The sequence below is a fragment of the Littorina saxatilis genome, linkage group LG6 (assembly GCF_037325665.1).
Source record: "Littorina saxatilis isolate snail1 linkage group LG6, US_GU_Lsax_2.0, whole genome shotgun sequence".
NCBI lineage: Eukaryota > Metazoa > Mollusca > Gastropoda > Littorinimorpha > Littorinidae > Littorina > Littorina saxatilis.
In genome coordinates, this window is record NC_090250.1 from 5,893,038 (window position 1) to 5,917,595 (window position 24,558).

At 41.5% G+C, this 24,558-nt stretch overlaps 1 protein-coding gene across 1 annotated transcript; it reads left to right on the top strand.

Moving 5' to 3' along the window:
• Nucleotides 1–259: 259 nt before the first annotated feature.
• On the top strand, nucleotides 260–12,284 carry LOC138968365 (uncharacterized). The gene is made up of 3 exons (XM_070340918.1): nucleotides 260–926; nucleotides 3,400–3,563; nucleotides 9,421–12,284. The coding sequence occupies exons 1-3, from the start codon at nucleotides 612–614 to the stop codon at nucleotides 11,522–11,524; spliced, it is 2,583 nt and encodes an 860-aa protein (XP_070197019.1). The 5' UTR covers nucleotides 260–611; the 3' UTR covers nucleotides 11,525–12,284.
• The last annotated feature ends 12,274 nt before the right edge of the window (nucleotides 12,285–24,558 follow it).

The following is a 24,558-nucleotide window of genomic DNA, read 5'->3' on the forward strand; positions in this document are numbered from 1 at the left end:
TTCGTGAAACCCGATAACGTCGGATTACTGTGGTTCTGTCGGACAACTGCAGTTGGTCGACTGTGTTTCTGGCTTATGAAACTGGCCACAGGTCACCTTTACCACTCAGCAAGGAAGCTTCCGTTTGTCAGAATGTCACTGATCCTTTGACCGTTCGCTCCCTGTTTCCCCTGCGAAAAGCTGATCACCGTCTGAGATATAAGCATTATTAGAAACAAAGGGCGAAATAAAAAAAATAACAATTCCGAGCTGAATATATCGACATTGAAATTCTTCAATCGAATCCGTCTTCAATTTGTTTGCAGAAATGCCACGGGCTGGCTGCCGGTACGACTCGCAACGGATGCACGAAGGGACAGCGACTGAACATTTGAATAGCCAAACAGTCAATAGTTCGGCTATATTGCCTAGCCACATCGCAACCAAACGGCCAATCGTATAAATGGTCACTAGTATGCTATTTCAAGGGGCCATAACTTCAGCGGTACAAACAAGTCAACGGTTTATTCATTCCATGGTCATAATTTCAACGGTATAAATGTTCCAATGGTCATAATTTCAACAGCACGATAGTGCTAACGGGCAGCACATTCGTGGTTCAAGTGGGTAACATGCCAATGGCCCGAGTGGTCACCAACCCAACCGTTCCACTGGTCGCAGGCTCAACACCTACAAACAGCTTCAACGCGCCAATGGTCAGCAACGGTTCTGTCTACCCGACGTCCAGCATTGTGACTGTCGCAACGCTCAGCTTGTCCACTATGAACGGATATGGGATAAAATCTCTGCCCCTCATCGTCACCATCACCGTGGCAATGGCTCTGGTCAGCTTTCTGGCCGTCGCCTTGAACGGCTTGGCCATAGTAGCCTTCGCTATGCACCCCAACCTGCGTGGATACAGCGACTGGTTCATCTGCAATCTTGCCGTAAGTAACAGTCTAGCCTTTGCCTTTCACTCCCATCTCTGTGAATATAGAAACTGCGTCGATGATGATGATTATGAGGTTTACTGTTGTACGGGCCTTTGTTTTTATTTGCTTATTAAGGACAATGGAGGGGAATATTCGATGACTGACGTAACTACGTCATCTGCAATCTTGGTGTAAGAAGCAGTCTAGCCTTCGCCTTTTACCCCCACCTCCGTGAATATAGTGACTGCGTCATCGTCTTGCCGTAAGTAGCAATATAGTTTTACCCCCACCTCCGTGAATATAGTGATTGCGTCATCGTCTTGCCGTAATTAAGTAGCAATATAGTTTTACCCCCACCTCCGTGAATATAGTGACTGCGTCATCGTCTTGCCGTAAGTAGCAATATAGTTTTACCCCCACCTCCGTGAATATAGTGACTGCGTCATCGTCTTGCCGTAAGTAGCAATATAGTTTTACCCCCACCTCCGTGAATATAGTGACTGCGTCATCGTCTTGCCGTAAGTAGCAATATAGTTTTACCCCCACCTCCGTGAATATAGTGACTGCGTCATCGTCTTGCCGTAAGTAGCAATATAGCCTTCGCCTTTTACCCCCACCTCCGTGGATACAGCGACTTGTTCATCTGCAACCTGGCCGTAAGTAGCAGTCTAGCCTTCGCCTTTTACTCTTACCTCCGTGAATATAGTGACTGCGTCATCTGCAATCTTGCCGTAAGTAGCAGTCTGGCCTTCGCATTTTACTCACACCTCCGTGAATATAATGACTGCGTCATCTGCAATTTTGCCGTTAGTAGCAGTCTAGCCTTCGCATTTTACTCTTACCTCCGTGAATATAGTGACTGCGTCATCTGCAATCTTGCCGTAAGTAGCAGTCTGGCCTTCGCATTTTACTCACACCTCCGTGAATATAATGACTGCGTCATCTGCAATCTTGCCGAAAGTAGCAGTCTAGCCTTCACCCTTTCCTTGCAACTCCGTCAATATAGTGACTGCGTCATCTGCAATTTTGCCGTTAGTAGCAGTCTAGCCTTCGCATTTTACTCCCACCTCATTGGTAAGTAGAATTGCATGTCTTCGTTTTTAAGTTAAAACAAGTCGCGTAAGGCGAAATTACTACATTTAGCCAAGTTGTCGAACTCACGGAATGAAACTGAACGCACTGTATTTTTTCACCAAGACAGTACAGCTTCGTCAATCCCCGCGAGAAGGAAATCGCTCACCTCCCACGTGCAAAACGTAGTGATATTGACACGCCAGAATAGCACGGTAGCGTATTGTGCTAAGCAGGAAAGCGCGCTTTTCTGTATTCTTGTTAACTTTCGGAGCTTGTTTTGAATACAACCTATCATATCTATATGTTTTTGGATTCAGGAAATGATAAAGAATAAGATAAAATCATTTTTGGATCGATTTCTTACATTTTAATCGTAAGACTAATTAATCTTTTGTTTGTTTGTTTGCTTAACGCCCAGCCGACCACGAAGGGCCATATCAGGGCGGTGCTGCTTTGACATATAACGTGCGCCACACACAAGACAGAAGTCGCAGCACAGACTTCATGTCTCACCCAGTCACATTATTCTGACACCGGACCAACTAGTCCTAGCACTAACCCCATAATGCCAGACGCCAGGCGGAGCAGCCACTAGATTGCCAATTTTAAAGTCTTAGGTATGACCCGGCCGGAGTTCGAACCCACGACCTCCCGATCACGGGGCGGACGCCTTACCACTAGGCCAACCGTGCCGGTCTAATTCATATCTATTTTCGTTAATTGTGATCACATTTTAGAGTTAACATGAGATATGTACATATTGTTAGATTCAGAATGTGATAAAGAATACGATGCAATCAATTTTAAATCTGTTTGCGAAAAATCGATTTTAATGACAACTTTAATGAGCAAACTCATTAATTAATTTTTAAGCCTCGAAGCTGAAATGCAATACCAAAGTCCGGGCTTCGTCGAAGATTACTTGACCAAAATTTCAACCAATTTGGTTGAAAAATAGAGCGTGACAGTACCGCCTCAACTTTCACGAAAAGCCGGATATGACGTCATCAAAGACATTTATAAAAAAACTGAAAAAAAATGTCTGGAGATACCATACACAGAATCTCTCATGTCAAGTTGTATGAAGATCGGTCCAGTAGTTTTCTCTGAATCGCTCTACACGCACACACAGACCCACACACACAGACACACATACACCACGACCCTCGTCTCGATTCCCCCCTCTACGTTAAAACATTTAGTCAAAACTTGACTTAATGTAAAAAGACACATTAAGATGTACTTCTTAATCTCTTCCATTCCATCAGACGAGCACCTTTCAAACAAGTCTTGAGAATATCAGAGGACAAACAGATTGACTGGTATGAAGAATGTACTGGTAATGGTACTTAGAGCAACTGACATAATAATGTCGCCTCGTGTCGTTTGACGTGTTGTTTGCATACTTCTGCAGGTCGCGGACTTTTGTGTTGGACTCGTCGGCATGCCTTTGTTCATTCCCAATGAGGTGGCGGGGTATTGGACTTTTTCTCACGGTCTGTGTCTCTTCTGGTTGACCTGGGACTTCACCACCACTAGCACAACAACCTTCTGCATTACCATTATTGCCATTGACAGGTAACCACATGCGTAACCACCCTCTGCATATCCGTTATTACCATTGTTAGGTAACCACACAACCACCCTCTGCATATCCGTTATTGCCACAGACAGGTAACCACATGCGTAACCACCCTCTGCATATCCGTTATTACGATTGTTAGGTAACCACACAACCACCCTCTGCATATCCGTTATTACGATTGTTAGGTAACCACACAACCACCCTCTGCATATCCGTTATTACGATTGTTAGGTAACCACACAACCACCCTCTGTATATCCCTTATTACCATTGTTAGGTAACCACACAACCACCCTCTGTATATCCGTTATTACGATTGTTAGGTAACCACACAACCACCCTCTGTATATCCCTTATTACCATTGACAGGTAACCACACAACCACCCTCTGGCGTGTCTGCATATCCGTTATTACCATTGATAGGTAACCACACAACCACCCTCTGTATATCCGTTATTACCATTGATAGGTAACCACACAACCACCCTCTGCATATCCGTTATTACCATTGATAGGTAACCACACAACCACCCTCTGCATATCCGTTATTACCATTGACAGGTAACCACACAACCACCCTCTGTATATCCGTTATTACCATTGATAGGTAACCACACAACCACCCTCTGTATATCCGTTATTACCATTGATAGGTAACCACACAACCACCCTCTGTATATCCGCTATTACCATTGACAGGTAATCACACAACCACCCTCTGTATATTGATTTGGTTCAGTTGTTGTGCCTGGCAGTGTTGTTTTGTCATTTTGAAGAATGGTGTCAGCCTCGTCAGTAGCCGTAAAAGACCTGTTTTTGCGTCATTTTGTGTGGGCTATGTGGGTAAAATCCCTATAGGTTTGTAATGGCTCATTGTATTGCTTTTTGAGTCACTTGAGAAAAAGTGACTCTATGTAATCGGTCAGTGTTAGTCTGTTCGGCCGCGTCCGGCCGTCCGTCCGTAGACACCACCTTAACGTTGGACTTTTCTCGGAAACTATCAAAGCGATCGGGCTCATATTTTGTTTAGTCGTGACCTCCAATGACCTCTACACTTTAACGATGGTTTCGTTGACCTTTGACCTTTTTCAAGGTCACAGGTCAGCGTCAAAGGAAAAATTAGACATTTTATATCTTTGACAAAGTTCATCGGATGTGATTGAAACTTTGTAGGATTATTCTTTACATCAAAGTATTTACATCTGTAGCCTTTTACGAACGTTATCAGAAAAACAAGGGAGATAACTAGCCTTTTCTGTTCGGCAACACACAACTTAACGTTGGGCTTTTCTCGGAAACTATAAAAGTGACCGGGCTCAAATTTTATGTGAACGTGACTCCCAGTGACCTCTACACTTTGACGTCTGCTTTGGTGACCTTTGACCTTTTTCAAGGTCACAGGTATGTCTTGAAGGAAAAAAATTGAAATATCATATCTCTGAAACTATTCATCGGATTTGATTCAAACTTTATAGGATTATTCTTTACATCAAATTATTTACATCTGTATTGTGTTGTGAATAGCAATTTCTTCCTGTCCATCTGATGCCTCATATAATATTCAGAACTGCGAAAGTGACTCGATCGAGCGTTTGCTCTTCTTGTTAAATTTGACATGAGTATTGATAACACAATTGCAAAAAACGTGTGTAAAATATCATGGCGTTTCGATGAGTTTGTTGGACGAACTGGAACTTGTCAGAAAAGTTTTGATTACATTGTAATAACTTTTAACAATATGATTGCAAACATTCAGCATTTTGCAAACTGCAACACAAATGAATATTAGAATTGGGGATCAGTTTTGGTACACAAGCAACAACGCGCTGGGGTGGTTGGGAAATGTGAACGCGAAACAACAATTACGAAAAACAGGTCTTCCAACATCAAAACCCAGTCCAATCAAAATCCAGTCAAGCGCAGCAGACTGAACTGGAACGTCATTCACAGCGATAATAGGCGTGCCAGTTCGAAAATATCAGGTTTGAACATAAATCACCAAAAATCCAAAATAATGTGTTTTGGGTCACGGAAGAACTGTAGGAATGAGTGTTGCAGTTTTGCATGTACAGACAAAATGAAAATTCTGGGTGTATATTTCTGTAACTACATGCGTGCGTCAAAAGTGAGAGAGAATTGGGAAGACAGAGTGAATGTTGCGAAAAAACTCATCTGCGTGTGGGAGAAAAGGAATTTGAGCATTATTGGTAAAGTTTGTGTATTTAAAACGTTTATTCTCCCACATTTTGTCAATATAATGCAGACGCTGATTGTACCAGACGACGTTCTAACTGAAATTAATAGGTTAATGTTTCGCTTCGTGTGGCGCAAACAAGACTGCAATAGAAATCCATTTGAAAAAGTGAAAAGAACTTTCTGAAAAAAACATGTCAGATGTTTTATGTAACGAAGTTAAGCAAGGTGGATTGAATATGATTGATTTGCGACAGATGCAGTGTTCCTTTTTGTTAAGCTGGGTTGTGAACTTAACTCTGTCAAATGAAGACCAGAAATGGCAGCTAAAAGCACTGTTTTCCCGTTTTAGTGGTCGCTTAGAATGTTTATTTTGCAAACATTGATAGCAACAAATATAAGGGATTGGACAGTATTAAATCGGAATTTTGGTCCTCTGTGTTTGATAAGAACCAAGTCAGTCATGGTTACTCTGTCTCGGGTTTATTGTGGAACAACAAATATATTATTTGTCAAGGTAACCCACTCTTTTTTGCGGATTGGATTAAAAGTGATATAATGTATGTGAGCGACGTGTGTGAGGATGGACGTTTTGCTTCCTATGAACAAGTGTATGAAAGAACTGGCTACAATGCAAAAAATTGAGATCAGTCAAAGAAACTCGAAAGGTTCTCGCAGGAAAAGAATACAGCCCATCCTGTTCGGAAGGATTTTGGAGAAGAAAGTTAGGATTTGAAATTGATGAAAAGAATTGGAATTTAGCAGCCACTGTCACAAATGAGGTTCGATTACGTGTACTGCATTGAATAATATTGCAAAAACATTTATCAAACTAAAATTTTATTGTGTAAAATGAAAGTGAAGGCTGATAAAAACTGTACATATTGTGAGGATGAACTTGATGTATTGGAGCATTTTTTCTTTGAATGCCCAACCGTGCTCAGGTTTTTGAAATATATTGAAATGTACATATTCATGGGTGCAACTCTGCCGGCAACACGCCGGCAGCCAGTTTTTGGTTTCATCGGCTGCCGATGTTTTTGTTCCAGGAGAGTTTTTTTTTGGCATTTTAAATACTAAAAAAGCTGGACCCCAACTTTTGCCGGTTTTTGGAATTTTCCAGGTTGCACCCATGCATATTAGTAATCATTGGCGAAAGAATTAGGTTGAATGTTACATACTAATTGTGAACGTCAGCTAATCAGGCTCTCCCTCCCTCTCTCTCTCTCCCTCTCCCTCTCTCTCTCTCTCTCTCTCTTTACCCTATTTGTATAAAATATAATTAAAGATTATCAAGATAAGTGTTGAAGCTATCACTTGTTCACCATGTTTTGCTATCTGAATGTGTATTGATTATAAGTTCAAGAACGTGTCCATAAGCAATCTGCTTGTTAACGTTCTCAATGTTGCTATTGTTTGAAACGTGTGTATGAGAATTTAAATAAACACGCTTAAACCAATCAGGCTGAAAATTTGCGCGACAGAAACTCGTTTTGCCAAAGGAGCGACCTTGGTGACGTAAAAGTGGGAACAAAGATACGTGTTTATAAAAAAAAAGTGTTTGACTGATGTGTTATTCCTCTATATTGTTTGCAGTGTGAACACACGTTGTGGTTTATGCACAGATAAAAAAAAAAAGCTTGGAAATGTGTAATGAAATGATGGAACTTCTTTTAAGCGCGGACTTACCAACCACACACATTGTGAACACACTATATGTAAGGCCCTTACACGATGTAAGATAACATAGTATTTAGTAAAAAAACAACAACATTAAGGCAGGTCAAATGGAGACAGGGATATTACTCTTCATACACAAAGGGAAGCCACTGAGTTGTGTCGCCATTTTTTCCTGGCAGGCTGGGAATTCGAACACATCGAACAGGGAACGCAGAAGAAGAAGAAGAAGAAGAAGAACACGTCGAACATTCGAATGACGTAAATAGAACAAACGTCACATTTTTCAGGCAGCGGAAGTGTGGTGGTGACGCGGCCCAGAACAAATGACGTCAGAAAATGACGACACCGCCAGAAATAAAAACAATGCGACACGCCTACCAACCACGAGGTCAAAAACACGTGGGCATCTAATGAAATCGGTACAAAGCCGTTCTCTTTGCCAGTGACATCGTAATAATCACCAAAGCTAACATTGAAGCTCCGGTAGTAGGTAAGAGAGTGTCTCCTAACCCGTGATGCTCACAGCGTGATTGCATCAGAATACCACATGTTAAAACCGGTGTTTGAACTAGAATAACAGCCAGTAGTATTAAGAACAAGTGTCTTGTGTATGCAGCCCTCTTTCTACTGTACGCTGGCAGCAGATAATACAATAATTGAAGTCCTTCGAGGCATAATGGGCCCATAAGGCGAAACATTGCTTTAATTCCACCCTCAAAAAGTCCCAGCCTTCAAACCGTAACAAATAACAGTACGCACTATTAAGCAAAATTATAAACCAAGCCTTGATTATTAATTTTTATTATTACACTTGTATCAAACAAGTGACCTCCACCTTTTGATTGGCGTTTTTATTACATTTGAATCGGACTTGTGGCCTTTCAAAGTTGCGGTGACCTTTGACTTTCAACAGAGGTCATATGTAACAGTGGTTTTTAAAAACATAATTTAGTTGGCTCATATATCTGAGACAAATGATCGGACAACAGCCCTTTACATTATCGTGACACATATTTTTCTGAGGCACACTGGACAGTAATAGTGCAAAGGGTGGGGTTAATCAAGGGAGTGAACCCCCCCCCCTAAAAACACTACCAACCTGTCGGTTTTTTTTTTAATGCCGTTTTGATCGCTCTTGCGTTTACAACCCATCTCATCAAATCGTAATTTATTTCCAGGCTACCAGCAATAAAATACCTCAACATGAGGAACAAATTTAAAATAAACTCTGGCAAAAGACGTGACGTCACAAAGTTTGAGTATGCGCAACATTTTCGTTTACCAGTGCACTTCGTTACCTGCCCATTGCTGCTTTGGGTGATATTTTTTAAATGACTATTCCTATGCAGATGTTTGTGTAATTGGCCGTTTTCAAAACATACCCATTTTTCGATTTTTCGGTCCAAAATTCAAAACGGGCACTGTCTTCCGAGACTCATAGCTCCGAAACGAACCCACTACCCTATATTTTTTTTATGCTGAATGCATAGCAGACAGATCGAACTTAAAAAATAACCAACTTTTGGGAGAAACCAAATTATATTTAACGGGTCCAGTGAACTACCTTAAATGCCTATCTGCAAAAACAATTTACTAAATAAATTACAAAATGTTCTGTTGTAACTCACGTTGGGAATCCCTCGCGACTATCTTTGCTAAGTGCGGCATTGAGGGGTCTCGGCAAGCCTCGACCCCGGTAAATGCCCAAATAGACAAAGAAATTCTCTTAGGATTCCGAATGTGAGTCAGCAAAAAGTCACCCAGAAGTCTGTGCCGAACAGAGTTGTCAGAAGAACCGTCTTGCAGACTTTCACTTTGGTGGCTGTCGCTCAGCTGGTTGTTCCCGACGCGTCTGTAGAAATAGATTAACACAAAGACATTTCGCTCAAAATATAGCTGGTATTCTTATCGTTATCATATACAGCGGCGGTCCCAAAACCTCTTTCCTTCCTGATCTTGAAATGTTCTGTTGACAGGTATTTGCTGGTGAAGTACCCAATACAGTACTTGAGGTGGAAGCGCCGCCGCAGTCTTCTGGTGTTGATGTTGGCAGGGCCTTGGGTGTTCTGCTCTCTACTGTATGTACCAACTATCCTCATCTGGGATGCTGTTGGCGTGGATACACACCATCTGGAAAAGGACGAATGCCAGGTTCCTTACATTGACCACTTCTCCATGGCTCTTTTCACCGCAACAGTCGAATTCATCATCCCAATTACCGTTCTCGTAACTATCAACACTCTCATCTTCATTGAACTTCGAAATCGAAGGCGAAAGCGCAAGAAATCGATGAAATTCCCTTCGATAGCAAAAAAGTCACCAATAGTCAAATATGCTACTACAGAAAATAAGCTCAGTCATAATTGTTCTTCTTCTTCTTCAGGGTTTAACATACTTCCCTTGGATGATTTTCAGACAGATGTAGATACGGTGGATGATGTCATAGCTCGTTCCAATTGTCAAACTTCTGATGCTATTTCTCTCGCTGGGTCTCGCGATCCTCAAACAGCTGAACTGATGAAGGATGCCATAGCTCGTTCCAGTTGTCAAACTTCTGGTGCTGTTTCTCTCGCTGGGTCTCGCGATCCTCAAACAGATGTAGATTTGGTGAAGAATGCCATAGCTCGTTCCAGTTGTCAAACTTCTGATGCTGTTTCTCTCGCTGGGTCTCGAGATCCTCAAACAGATGTAGATTTAGTGAAGGATGCCATAGCTGGATCCAGTTGTCAAACTTCTGATGCTATATCTCTCGCTGGGTCTCGCGATCCTCAAACAGATGTAGATTTGGTGAAGGATGCCATAGCTGGATCCAGTTGTCAAACTTCTGATGCTATTTCTCTTGCTGGGTCTCGAGATCCTCAAACAGATGTAGATTTGGTGAAGGATGCCATAGCTGGATCCGGTTGTCAAACTTATGATGCTATATCTCTCGCTGGGTCTCGCGATCCTCAAACAGCTGAACTGATGGAGGATACCATCGCTCGTTCTTGTTGTCAAACTTCTGATACTGTTTCTTTCGCTGGGTCTCGAGATCCTCAAACAGATGTAGATTTGGCGAAGAATGCCATAGCTCGTTCCAGTTGTCAAACTTCTGATGCTGTTTCTCTCGCTGGGTCTCGCGATCCTCAAACGCTCGAAGTGGTGGAGGGTGTCATCGTTCATTACAATGCCAAAGCATCAGCCGATCAGCACGATTTTATTGCTGCCGAGCAGACTAAGTTGCAAACCTCTCGGCTTCGGTCTCATTCCCTCGACCTATTCCCTCACCCAGATACTAACCGCATTGGGGAAAGCAGCACTTCCATCCAACTAGAAAGAATTAAAAGCCCAGCTGCACCTAACAGTCGTAAAACCCAGACATGTCTGTCCCCTCGAGATGAGCACATTGAGGTGATATTCCCTGATGTGCAGTCTGGAAGTGAAGCGAGGTTTGAGCAATTAGTGGAGAGTGCAGCGGACCAGAAAGGCAGAGTGGGAAGCCCCACTCTTAGGACGGACACCAGCAGGGCTCCCATTAAGATGACCTTGCCAGCCATCAACAATGTTTCCCATGAGATTCATCACAACAGAGCGGAGCAGCAGAGCATTACAGAGAGTCCTTCCCTTTTTCTTCCAAACACTAGCGAGGCAGCAAGCGATGCAGGACATCCCATTTTCAGAAGTGATCTGTGCCGAGCAGCGGGCATGGAGCGTGCCCACACTGTCACACAGTCTGGTACACGCAGCACACAAAACACATCTCAGAGCAAGAAAAGAGACACTGACTTAGGATTGGACAAACTATCCACTTTCACGACGAAGAGAAGAAGGGCTAGCGATTTAAGGAACCGGAAGGCGGCGCGTTACTTGCTCATCATGATTGTCGTCTTTATCGCGTGCTGGTGCCCCTTCGAGATCGCACTCCTCTATATGGCAATTACTGGCAACAAACGTATTGAACCAGAAGGCCTTTACAGTTGTATAAGATGGTTGCTATGGATAAATTCCACGATCAATCCCTTGCTCTACCCTCTTCTTTACAAAAGGTACAGGATCGCCTACATAGACACGTTGAAGAAAATGAAGTGCTGGAAGTCATGAGTTTGTACGAAGTGCTCATGTAGCCTTTGGGTAACATTTAGCGTTCAGCCGTGTGCCCTATCTAGCTAACGGCATAGGGTTTCCTGCATGTTCACACGGAAAAGATAAGGTGGCGGGAGTTCAACATTTCATGATCACTTGATTGATCTCACTTTGCAGAGATATCTCAAACTCTCCGAATTATGAATCAGCACCAGTGCGTGCGTACGCAAATAGTTCAGCCCTGAAAGTCCAACAAATAGTGTACTCGCCTTTGGCTAGTGATTCTGAAAATTTACTAACCGGAGAGCAAACTTTACTAGCCAAACCAACAATTGGTTTCAGCAACTTAACTCGCATTTGGCGAGTAGATATACATTTCTACCTGCCAGTTACATATTTCTACTCGCCATGGCGAGTAAAATACTCGCCACTTTCAGGCCTGTAATTACGCATGAGTGACATCCGACTTAAAACTGAACTAGAGTCTCACCCATCCGGGAACGAAACTACCACTGCCACAAGTCAATGGATGCTACTGAGCGAGGGTGAATGGGTGAGAAGATGTGCGTAATTTTCTTTCAAAGAATTTTGTTGGTATGTGATGTGATTCAATATTTACCGTGTTGATGCACTGGGTTTGACGAACCAAAAGAACCATCTGTTTGTGCCCACAATCAGACGACAAGATTGCGTTGCGTTGCGTTGCATATATTGCATTGTATTGTATTATAATATACTTTACTGTAGTGTAGTCCATTGCATGAATTTTGGCAAGAACTGAAGGCAAATAAAGCCATCACAAAATGATTTGTTTTCTTTTTTCCTGACGTGCTATCGTACATCTACATACGAAGTTTCAAACTCTTTGAAATTGTTTTTGTGTGTGTATGACTCACTTGAGTAATGAGGAGAGTCAGGATAATGAGGAATTCCGAATGTTCGGCCGGCCGGCCGGCTGTATTGAGAAAACTTAAACGTTGAGGTAGACCTTTGAAACATCGCACTCTTCTGAGGTTTGATGACCTCCAGACGTCCCCCAAATGTCGTCAGTTTTAAAAATTGTGACGGGGTCGAATTCGGGTTAAAAATGGGAAATTATAATTTTCTCGGATGTTATTAAAGCCAGAACATTGAAACTTGACACACTGCTAAGGATTGGTGACCTGCAGATATAATCAAAGTTCGGTTGACCCTCGTCAAATTTCAAGGACATTGCGGGGTCAAGTTCGAGGAAACCCCCCCGTAAAATTACCTCTTTTTTAACCTTCAGCGTGCTTCGTGGGTCGTGGACGACCCAGAGCCTCACAAAATCGTCTTTATCTCTGAAACTTTTTGCTAACAGCGAACGACAAGAAGAAAGAAGAAACTATTTGGAGTTTTTAATTGAGACTTCATGTAATCTCCAATCACCATACGACCTTCCTATTGCCCAACTTTTGAAAGATGATCTTTGTAAGCAAACAAATAAACGATGATGTAATTTGACCTACACAGTCCGGATGATGTTGTTCGTGGACAACCAATATGGAATTAGGTCAGGAATTTTACGCTGTTTATCCTTAATCGGATGGCGTGAGTCGTGTACGACCCATACTCTGCAAAGAAGCGGCAAAACGTTCATTCGTATTCGGATGGCGTGGGTCGTGTACGACCCATACTTTTTAAGTATAAATAAATAAGCATACTTCTTTGGAAAGTATGGGTCGTACACGACCCACATCATCCGAACTGTGTAGTTCAAAGCGTGATCCGGTGAAGGTTAAATACAAATAAACAAGTCGCGTAAGGCGAAATTACTACATTTAGTCAAGCTGTGGAACTCACAGAATGAAACTGAACGTAGTCCGCCGCTAGTGAAAGTGACGAGCCTGTTTGGCGCGGTAGCGGTTGCGCTGTGCTTCATAGCACGCTTTACTGTACCTCTCTTCGTTTTAACTTTCTGAGCGTGTTTTTAATCCAAACATATCATATCTATATGTTTTTGGAATCAGGAACCGACAAGAAATAAGATGAAAGTGTTTTTAAATTGATTTCGAAAATTTAATTTTGATCATAATTTTTATATTTTTAATTTTCAGAGCTTGTTTTTAATCCAAATATAACATATTTATATGTTTTTGGAATCAGGAAATGATGAAGAATAAGATGAACGTAAATTTGGATAGTTTTATAATTTTTTTTTTTTTTTTACATTTTTAAGATTTTTAATGACCAAAGTCATTAATTAATTTTTAAGCCACCAAGCTGAAATGCAATACCGAAGTTTGGCCTTCGTCGAAGATTGCTTGGTCAAAATTTCAATCAATCAAATGAGGGTGTGACAGTGCCGCCTCAACTTGTACAAAAAGCCGGATATGACGTCATCAAAGACATTTATCGAAAAAAAAACCCGTCCGGGGATATCATTCCCAGGAACTCTCATGTAAAATTTCATAAAGATCGGTCCAGTAGTTTAGTCTGAATCGCTCTACACACACACACAGACACACAGACACACACACACACACACACACGCACACACACACACACACACACACACACACACACACACACACACACACACCACGACCCTCGTCTGGATTCCCCCTCTATGTTAAAACATTTAGTCAAAACTTGACTAAATGTAAAAACGAACTTTTTTGGAAGTATTTTCGCTTGCTTGGGAATTTAAGCAGAGGTTACGCGCTGAGTCTCAGTTCCGAGTCTCAGTTGATATAATGAAAAAGAATGGCCAAAGTGAGCAGATCATGAAAAATGCTAGCATTATCGAGCTTTTTCATGACCGCGAACTGAGACCTATATTCTTAATATCCACGGAGACGAGGTGTGTAAGCTATTTATTATATTACCCCTTTCCTCAGTTTTCACAGAAAAAAAGATAGGGGAAGGTTGCCTAATATGGACACCTCCGGTTGTGACAAACTTACGGTGCGAGTGCGCTCAAAACAATTTCATGCGCTCTTCTTCTTCTTGTCGTTCGCTACATTTCTGCGATTTGCGTGGATCTGTGGTTGGTTAAAGGCACAGTAAGCCTCCCGTAAACCATCACAGAGCTCCCCGAGCGTCTACATACAGTACAAGCATACTTCCATTTGAACGCTCACCGAACGGGAACATCCTGGCTGCTTTCTGTCGAGTGTGAGAAATGTTCAAAGAATTTATTTTCGTGGACTTGCTCCTCTACAACAATGGCGCCTCGTTTTGGTGGACGGCTGTTATGAATATTCAATACCGGAAATCACGCCCGGACAGTAAGCCTCCCGTAAACCATCACAGATACTGTCAGGCTTTTACACACAGTACAAACACCCTTCCATTTGAACGCTCACCAAACGGGAACATCCTAGGTGCCCTACGTAAAGAGCGAGCAATTTTTAAAGAATTAATTTTGCAGATTGTCTCGAACACTTTTTGGACCCATCCTGAACTCAGGTCAAAAATGAGTTACTTCCCTTAAACTGGCGATAGCCGTGGATCGATGATTATCAGAATGTTTTTGGACCGTGGTGCGTTTTTGCGCTAGACCTAACTTTTAAAATCTAAATAATAAATTGACAGCTTGTTACACAAACATTCTTTAATCATAAAAGAATTCTTTTTTCATCAAGACAAGATCAGTACAATTCGAAGTTGTGAAAGTTTGAAAAAAGAAAAGCCCGGAAGCAGGGTCACGCAAGGGTCGTAGCAGACGACGGTTTATGCATATCGCCGTTCCTCTCAACAGTCAAAAGCCATCGCTAGAGTTCTTGTGAACCACAGCCGTTTGTTTCGTGCATAAAAACGTGCTATTGTAGATAAGCTCACATCGAGTCGCATTCAAATGACTAACTGACGACTACATTGTGAAAAAGGGAAACTGGATCACACGGGTTCACGATGGCTCAGGGGTAAGATAAACCACGCAAAAATAAATTCTTTGAAAATTGTTCGCTCTTTACGGAGGGCACCTAGGATGTTCTCAATCGGTGAGTGTTTAAATGAAAGGGTGTTTGTACTGTGTGTAAAAGCCTGACCGTATCTGTGATGGTTTACGGGAGGCTTGCTGTGCCTTTAAGGTGCGCCTGTTGGCCCAGATCCTCCGACTTCAGCCCTTAGGTTTCTTTCAGGGTTACCCCGCCCTTAGTTCCTGGCTCAAAAACCTAACCCTGGGAACACATGGGGGATTTCTTACCGGGGGTCCCACCCCGGGGCTAGAGCTTTTAATGCGGCTCTTACTCGCATGGTGTAACCGTCATCGGACACGTAGGGCATTTATAGGGTAGTCAGTGCCATCTGCCAACCCACCCCGTCCTGGTAGAGACACCGCTAGTTGGTCCGGGACTGCTTATTCTTTATTCGCAGCTGCCCCCCATATCTGGGGGCCGTTCCCCTATCCGCCACCTGGGGACCCGCCGGGTTGAGGATAGTCGCCCCCCTACTGAATTGGAAGTAGTCTGTTCCCGGTCATTCGCTCTGTATTTACCCTCTCTGGATAACTTGCAACAGTTGCAGAAACACAAACCACACAAAAAATGTTACATTAATTTGAAGCATAAAACGGACTAGTTTCTGTCCACATCCAAAGCTGTCATCACACAAAACTTACTTAATATGACAGCTAAGATTGTATTTCTTACAATTTAGCAGTGTTGACCCCGAGTTCCTACTGCACACAAAAAATAATAGCAACGTACATCTATAAGTACGTGTATGTTACCTAACGTGGACCACCTTTAACAAATCGAAAGAAAAACAAGTCGCGTAAGGCGAAATTACTACATTTAGTCAAGCTGTCGAACTTACGGGATGAAACTGAATGCACTGTATTTTTTCACCAAGACAGTACAGCTTCGTCAATCCCCGCGTGAAGGAAATCGCTCACCTCCCACGTGCAAAACGTAGTGATATTGACACGCCAGATTAGCGCGGTAGCGTATTGTGCTAAGCAGGAAAGCGCGCTTTTCTGTATTCTTGTTAACTTTCTGAGCTTGTTTTGAAGACAACCTATCATATTTATATGTTTTTGGAATCAGGAAATGATAAAGAATAAGATGAAATCATTTTTGGATTGATTTCTTAAATTTCAGTCGTAAGACTAATTAATCTATTTTCGTTAATTGTGATCACATTTTAAGAGTAAACATGACATATGTATATATTTTTAGATTCAGAATGTGATGAAGAATACGATGCAATCAATTTTAAATCTGTTTGCAAAAAATCAATTTTAATGACAACTTTAATTAGCAAACTCATTAATTAATTTTTGCCCCCAAGCTGAAATGTACCAAGTCCGGGCTTTGTCGAAGATTACTTGACCAAAAGTTCAACCAATTTGGTTGAAAAATGAGAGCGTGACAGTGCCGCCTCAACTTTCACGAAAAGCCGGATATGACGTCATCAAAGACATTTATAAAAAAACTGAAAAAAACGTCTGGAGATACCATACTCAGCATCTCTCATGTCAAGTTTCATGAAGATCGGTCTAGTAGTTTTCTCTGAATCGCTCTACACACACAGACACACACACATACACCACGACCCTCGTCTCGCGATCGATTCCCCCCTCTACGTTAAAACATTTAGTCAACACTTGACTAAATGTAACAAGAAGCTAAAGGCTGGTTTCATTACAGGGTCCCCACTGGTTTTTAGAGAAAAAAAATTCCATGACTTTTTCATAGACAGACACACAGATCCGAAAGACAGCCATGCAGACAATATAATTATATACACACTCACACACACACACACACCCACACACAAAGGGAAGTGTCTGCCGTTTGAACATGTAGTATTGTGCTATCGACACGTAGCGTTATTGACACGTAGCGCTACAGTACATTGGTTTTTCAAAAATAGTGATATCGACACGTAATTCTATATTGAGACGTAGTGATAATTCGGACTCTTCGTTCGCGTTCGCCATCATTGTTTATTCCCGGAAAACATGCACCAACTATGACGTCACTGGCAGGGGAGAGAAGCAGTATCAAAATTGTGTCGATTGCTTCCCTTCTCGCTGATTACAGGTGAGATTGAGCACTTTCTAAGGCCGACTACGGGCGATCGGAGAGGAAGAATTTGTTTTGTTTAATATATTTGGTATCCTGATATGCAGGTCTTTCGATTCGGCAAATACAAATTTTGCACTTTAGTAGACCTTTAAAACGATTTCGAAAATTTAATTTTAATCATAATTTTTATATTTTTATTTTTCAGAGCTTGTTTTTAATCCGAATATAACATATTTATATGTTTTTGGAATCAGAACATGATGAAGAATAAAATAAAAGTAATTTTGGACCGTTTTATAAAAAAATAATTTTAATTACAATTTTCAGATTTTTAATGACCAAAGTCATAAATTAATTTTTAATCCTCCATGCTGAAATGCAATACTGAAGTCCGGCCTTTGTCGAAGATTGCTTGGCCAAAATTGAAAAATGAGGGTGTGACAGTGCCGCCTCAACTTTTACAAAAAGCCGGATATGACGTCATAAAAGACATTTATCGAAAAAAAGAAAAAAATGTCTGGGGATTTCATACTCAGGAACTCTCATGTAAAATTTTATAAAGATCGGTCCAGTAGTTTAGTCTGAATCGCTCTACACACACGCACGCACAGACACAGACACAGACACACAGACACAGACACAGACACACACACACACACACACACACACACACACACACACATACACCACGACCCTCGTCTGGATTCCCCCTCTATGTTAAAACATTTAGTCAAAACTTGACTAAATGTAAAAAGCAAAAACACTTTTGATAACTTGACTTCGGCGGACTGTAACAACACAGTTCAACGACCCATCCCACTCGACCAAAACGCACCAATTTTACGTAATTTTTAACGTTTCAGATCTTACATTTTACAACAACAAAAACACAATTCACTGGAGTAACTATCGATTGTAATAATTTTTTACTCAGTCTTAACTGATCATATATTACTAGATGAATACCCGCTTCGCCGGGTACGGCTTCGCCGGGAAGAAGTAGAGCCGAATACCCGGCTTCGCCGGCGCACCGTACGAAGGAAGGGAGATAAACGCGCAAAACACTGGAGAAGATAAGGAAGAGTTACTGGGAATGGATGTACAGAAAAACCAAAATCGGTTCAGCGCTGCGCGCTGAGAGCACGTGTTGAAAAATTTTCATCGACCAGATTGTGTCCGGGGTCTACCTGAATATGCCCACCAAATTTGAAGCAGACCCATCGAAAACTTTGGCCGTGCATGGCGAACACACAGACAGACAGACAGACAGACAGAAGCCGTATATAGATATAGAAACTCACACAGTCTCTCTGGGCTGCAGAGACAGCATTACGCCCCTTTACTGAGTAGGCTCTTGTCACTGCATGATAATCTAGGCTCTATTGAAGCGTGATGTGCAAGTCTGTGCGCTATATTGATGTGATTGATTGTAGCAAAATGTTGATTCAAAGTAAAGATGATTTCAGCCTGTTGTAACAAACTAACACTCTTCTATGAGAAAAAAATATCATTGTGTTCAAAATAGATCGAAACAGCAGCAACTAGCTAGCTGCATGCGCTGAGTGTCACTGAGAGAATTGTTACACAGTGTAACACCCCCCACCCCCCCCCCCCCCCGCAATTCAAGACTTCCCCTGTATAAGACCTTGCTTTTTCATAATTATACCTTATTCATGACCTGTGAAAAGGGTATACTTTTTTGTGCCAGTCGAAGGGTTGCCATCAGGGCCGGACCCAGGGGGGGGGGGGGGGGGGGGGGTCCAGGGGTTCCGGAACCCCACCCCCGGAAAAAGCATGTACCTTGCTTTGAGTTGTTTTTTTTTTTACTAGTTTTAGCACCAAAACAATGCTGCTCTTAACCCTCAAAACAAGGCCCAGAATGCACCAGATTGCACAGATTTTAACCGTTTTTCAAACATTTTCCGGGGGAGCATGCCCCCGGATCCCCCTAGTTCGCGGGCTTCGCCACTTAGCTGATTTGCCCCCCCCCAAAAAAGGAGGAACCCCCCCCCCCCCCCCCCCTTACAACTCATTTGGTCCGGCCCTGGCCATTTCTAGAACGAGGCAGCTCGTTTCCGGAAATGCGGCGCTTTGTTGGAAATCAAATGAGGTTTCGGGAAATCCCGATTATTCCAACTCTGCCCCGGATTCTTTCTTTGCGCCCAACAATGTTTTCTGTGGGTGATGTCCCTTGATTCGAGGCAACATGGCGACTATCAGGGAACGTTTAGAGACTGACCACAGGCGGAAGGTATCGTCCACTGGACTACTACTGTCACAGAAAGTCTTTCTGTGATAGTAGTAGTCCAGTGGACGATACCAAGTTCCGCCTGTGGACTGACCAGGTAAGTGTTGGATTTGTAGGCCACAGGAAATGTTGTTTTTATCAAATAGGGCTTTCAATACAACAGTAAGTATCAGTGTAAACGTTGATAGTAGTTTTATCATTTTAACAAGTCACTAAGAGTGGGAAAGACATTAAAGCGATATTCTAAATTATTATCATGCGCTCTCCCGCATCTGTTGCGAAGATGACCAACAGTGGTCCCTGCAACGTAAAAGACCCAGATCCAGATCCAGATCCAGATCCAGATCCCAGCAGGACTGCAAAGAAAATATGTAAGGCGAGTCATTTCGAACCATTTGGTTTGTGGTGTGATGAGATCACTTGTTTTCAGCTAGAGTAGAGGCAGTAGAGCGAGGACGTCGGCCGGCTTTGCATATGGTTTATCCCACACAAACTTAATACTGACTTTTCCCCTCCCCTCCAAAGTGCTGCTGATGGAACTTTGGACCGTTGTAACGCTTGAAATTCGTGGAGAAACATCCAATCTGAAGTTAATTTTGGCTGACGTCTTCCCGATACGGCGATAGCTGAATCAGTGAATGTGTGTAGATCATGGATTGGAAAATCAAGGACTTGTCTTCTGAAATAATTATAAGACTCTGCATTTGCACTGTTACTCTTTTGATAATATATATATATACTAGATGATTACCCGCTTCGCCGGGTACCGGCTTCGCCGGGAAGAAGTAGAGCCAAATACCCGGCTGCGCCTGGGACCCAGCTTTGCCGGGTGTACGCCGGCTTGGCCGGCGCACGAAGGAAGGGAGATAAACGCGCAAAACACTGGAGAAGATAAGGAAGGGTTGTGGACAGTGACCTTCTAAAAATAGTAACATTGTGGACAGTGACCTTCTAAAAATAGTAACGGGAATATGGATTGACGCCACACGAAGGAAGGGAGATAAACGCAAAACACTGGAGAAGATAAGGAAGAGTTAGTGGGAATGGATCTGGGAAGATGAACAGAAAAACCAAAATCGGTTCAGCGCTGCGCGCTGAGAGCACGTGTTCAAAATTCTCATCGACCAGGTTGTGTCCGGGGTCTACCTGAATATGCCCACCAAATTTGAAGCAGATCCATCGAGAACTTTGGCTGTGCATCGCGGACACACAGACAGACAGACAGACAGACACAAGCCGTATATATATATAGATATAATGCATTTTAAAGAGCTACCATTCATGCCACTGGAACAAACACAACAGTAAATTAAAAGTAAAAATGTGTTTTGCTTGCAAGAGTGAGAAGAACAGTAATTACTAATTATCAGAGCCATTTTAAAAGCACACATTCTACTCGCACTAGTAAAGCTTATGAGAGCTGAATTTTTTTTTTCAACAGGCAGTCGATAGAGAATGATTCATACTCTTCAAAGTCAATTAAAGTGAGCTTTTCTTGATGATAATAGCTTTGATACAGATACTGTAACTTGAGTAAGGATGAAGTATGAGAACTGTAAACTTTTCTCGTTCTTTCTAGGCTATGGAAGTTTCGCTTCCAGCAGAACACGCTGTCCCTACTAGTGCTAGAGGGCGGCAGGAGAGGAAGAGGTGCGGACAGAAAGTGGTCTGCTGAGGAAGTTGGCTGACCAGAAAACCAATTTGAAGGTAAATCAGGATTAGTTATTGTCCTTTTCCTAGTACTTTCCATGCACGGGTTCACACACACACACACACACACACACACAGACACACACACACACACACACACACACACACACACACACACACACACACACACACACACACACACACACACACACACATGTATACACAGAATCATGAATGACAATAGCACTTGCACAAGTAGTTATAAAGAAATAATAGTGGGGTGAACTTTGATGACAATAACAGAAGATATTATTTTCTTGGGTAAAGAATATAATGTGGATTTCATAGTTAAAATTATGGCAAGGATAGAAGTGTGCTGTGCATCTGTCTGTCAAAAGGGCCCACCAACATGTTGTTTCCTCTGAAGAGCAATATACTACAGTTGTGTGATATAATTTTACGTGCAAGAATGCCTTTTGTAAACAATTCCTGATAACATATTGAGACACACAGAAATGCAATGGACAACACCGTTGTGACAATTCATTGCATCATTGTTTATTTTCTGTCATTAAATGATCCATTCATTGTTATTAAATACATTCATCACAATACTTTCCTATAGTTTACATGGAATGTATCCTGTGAGGAAATACACAAGAACAGGTTGTAACAAAACTCTCTCCTCTGAATTGTTTTAGGTTTCTAGGGGAAATGTGCTACATGTAATATGAGAACATTAGATGAGGTAAAATTTACAAACAATAAAAAAAAAAAAGCCAGTGTGAAAAATCACACATGTTGTCAATATAAAAAAAGGAATGTGCTTTACAAAACTGTACTTTCTTTTCTTTTGAAATACTCACTTTAAAATTAAAAAAAAACCACCATTGTTCATTAGAAATACTTAGCAAGTTTTGCTCATCGTTCAGGTTAGTGGTGTGTTATGACTCGTTTATGCCTGGTTCATGCAGGCATAGTTCTAAAAATGGGTATTGACTGATTTCAAAGTGAAATAACAATCTTTCCACTTCCAGAAACTTATCCAGGAACCAGGCCAGGAGAAACTCCAAGCCTTGCTAGCCTCCGAATGGTGGAGCTGAATCCTGGCCTTATGACAGAGCCGTTGCACTTGCAGGAAAGTGGAAGCAGCAGGCCCTGAACCAACTGGAAGCTATTCTCCACCACCATGGTGCAAGTGCACCAAGTGCAGAGAGATGCCCACCGAAGCAGAGAAGGTCTGCTACAAGAAGGCGCAACACCACTGTGTTTCAATAATTCCAGTAAGTACCTATTCCTTGTATGAGATTTGCTCTAAATCCTCTGCAAGTGCAAGCAGAGACAGTTGCCACTATTAACATATTTTTAAAAAACCTCTTTGAAATAATTCTGTCTGAGAATAGGGTTAAAATAACAGTTTATAAACAAAAATCAGAGAAAGTAACCTAACAAACAAGGGGGCTTAAAAAAGAGAGTTTCCTGTACAGTACATGGGTACACTGGGTACGAGCTATGAAAAAGAAAGGTGTACCAGAATTCAAATGTCTTGGAGAAATGTGTACAAATGAGGCAAAACTCGCCTCTGACAAAACGGATATGATGCAAAACAACATGTTTAAATAATCAAGTATTAGAAGATACGTTTGGATCACCCCAAAGAAAAATCACATAAAAATTAGGTACTTGTTTCAAGCCTTTGGACTTTTGGTATTTAGCTGTGTGTCTTTTTCTCCTTATAACTGACTATATTTTGCAAGAGAGTAAAGCTTTCAAAGTCTTCAAGAAGTGGATTTGTTATGCTATCAAGTGATGACCGACAGCTAACCCTGGATTCGCGTTTGACTAATTGGTTCTGTAAATGCACTATAGTAGAATTTGAAGGTAAAGCCATATATTTTCAATGAAAGTATGATGTTGGTATTGGAATGGTAACAAAAAAAACCCTCTTCCTCAGTCAATCTGTCATCTTGTCATGGTTGTGTTTATGCACATGGTAGAGAGCATAGCACATTTGAACAAACAGTCCCTGCTTTTGAATTTTTGAAGAAGCACAGGAAAAATGCTTTTTCTTTGTATTTATAGACTTTCTTCATCTTGAGTTTTTATTCAATCTATCCCGCAACTCAAATTTTTTTTAACAGTTTCCACAATTTGACTGAACTGATGTTTATTTTAACTTTAATTTGAACTATAATAATAATAATAATAATAATAATAATAATAAAGATAGCTTATATAGCGCCGCTTCACAAATTTAACTATGCTCTTAGCGCTGTACATCGAGATATAACAAATTCAAATTATTTGAGTCTAAAAAGTCTGAAAGAGTTACAATGTGTCCTTTTTGCTGATCAAAAACTGTTATTATATGTACCTGAAATTTCAGTAGTCGGGGATGTTTCTCAGGAAGTACTTGCTCATCGCAATATCGTGTAGAGCCTTCAAAGCAGGTTTCCATGACTGCATACCCTGGGTCCCTGGTCGTACGACAGCAGCCAAGAGTGCTCATTGACAACATGGTGCAGCATGCCACACCATATGCCCTGTGGAAGTAATACAACAATGGCTCTGGGTTATTTAGATCTCTCGAATAGTGAAATTTAGAATCCAGACACTAGTTTCATGTTTTTCCCCCTTGAACTGTTCAGAGAGAATGTGTGGCTGTTGTCTTGAGATTTACATCAAATAAAATTGAACAATGCTCTTGTCAATTGAGTATATTTGTGTGCATTTGTTGTTTCATTTATTAATAATAATAATTGACTTGTTCTCTAACCATTTGTTTCTGCAGCAAAAACGCAATAATAAAGAAAGAGACAATTTATTATCAAACCAATGGCAGCTTATGCAATCCCAGCCGATTTGCTTATACAAATAAATATACACATGATCTTGATAGAAAACTAAACAAATTAAAAATATGACCACTCATCTGCACTCATTCTACTGCATGTATTTCTTTGAAACTAATTACATAGTCTAAATAACAAATGAAAACACAGGCACACACACACACTCTGACACACACACACACAATAAAACATCATTCACTCTTGCACTTCATTTGGTTCAGAGACAGCAATGTGCAAATTATAGATTTATTGACTTACACTGACTCCTCTGCAGATGAAATTAAGAAAATCTGACTCCTGCATCAC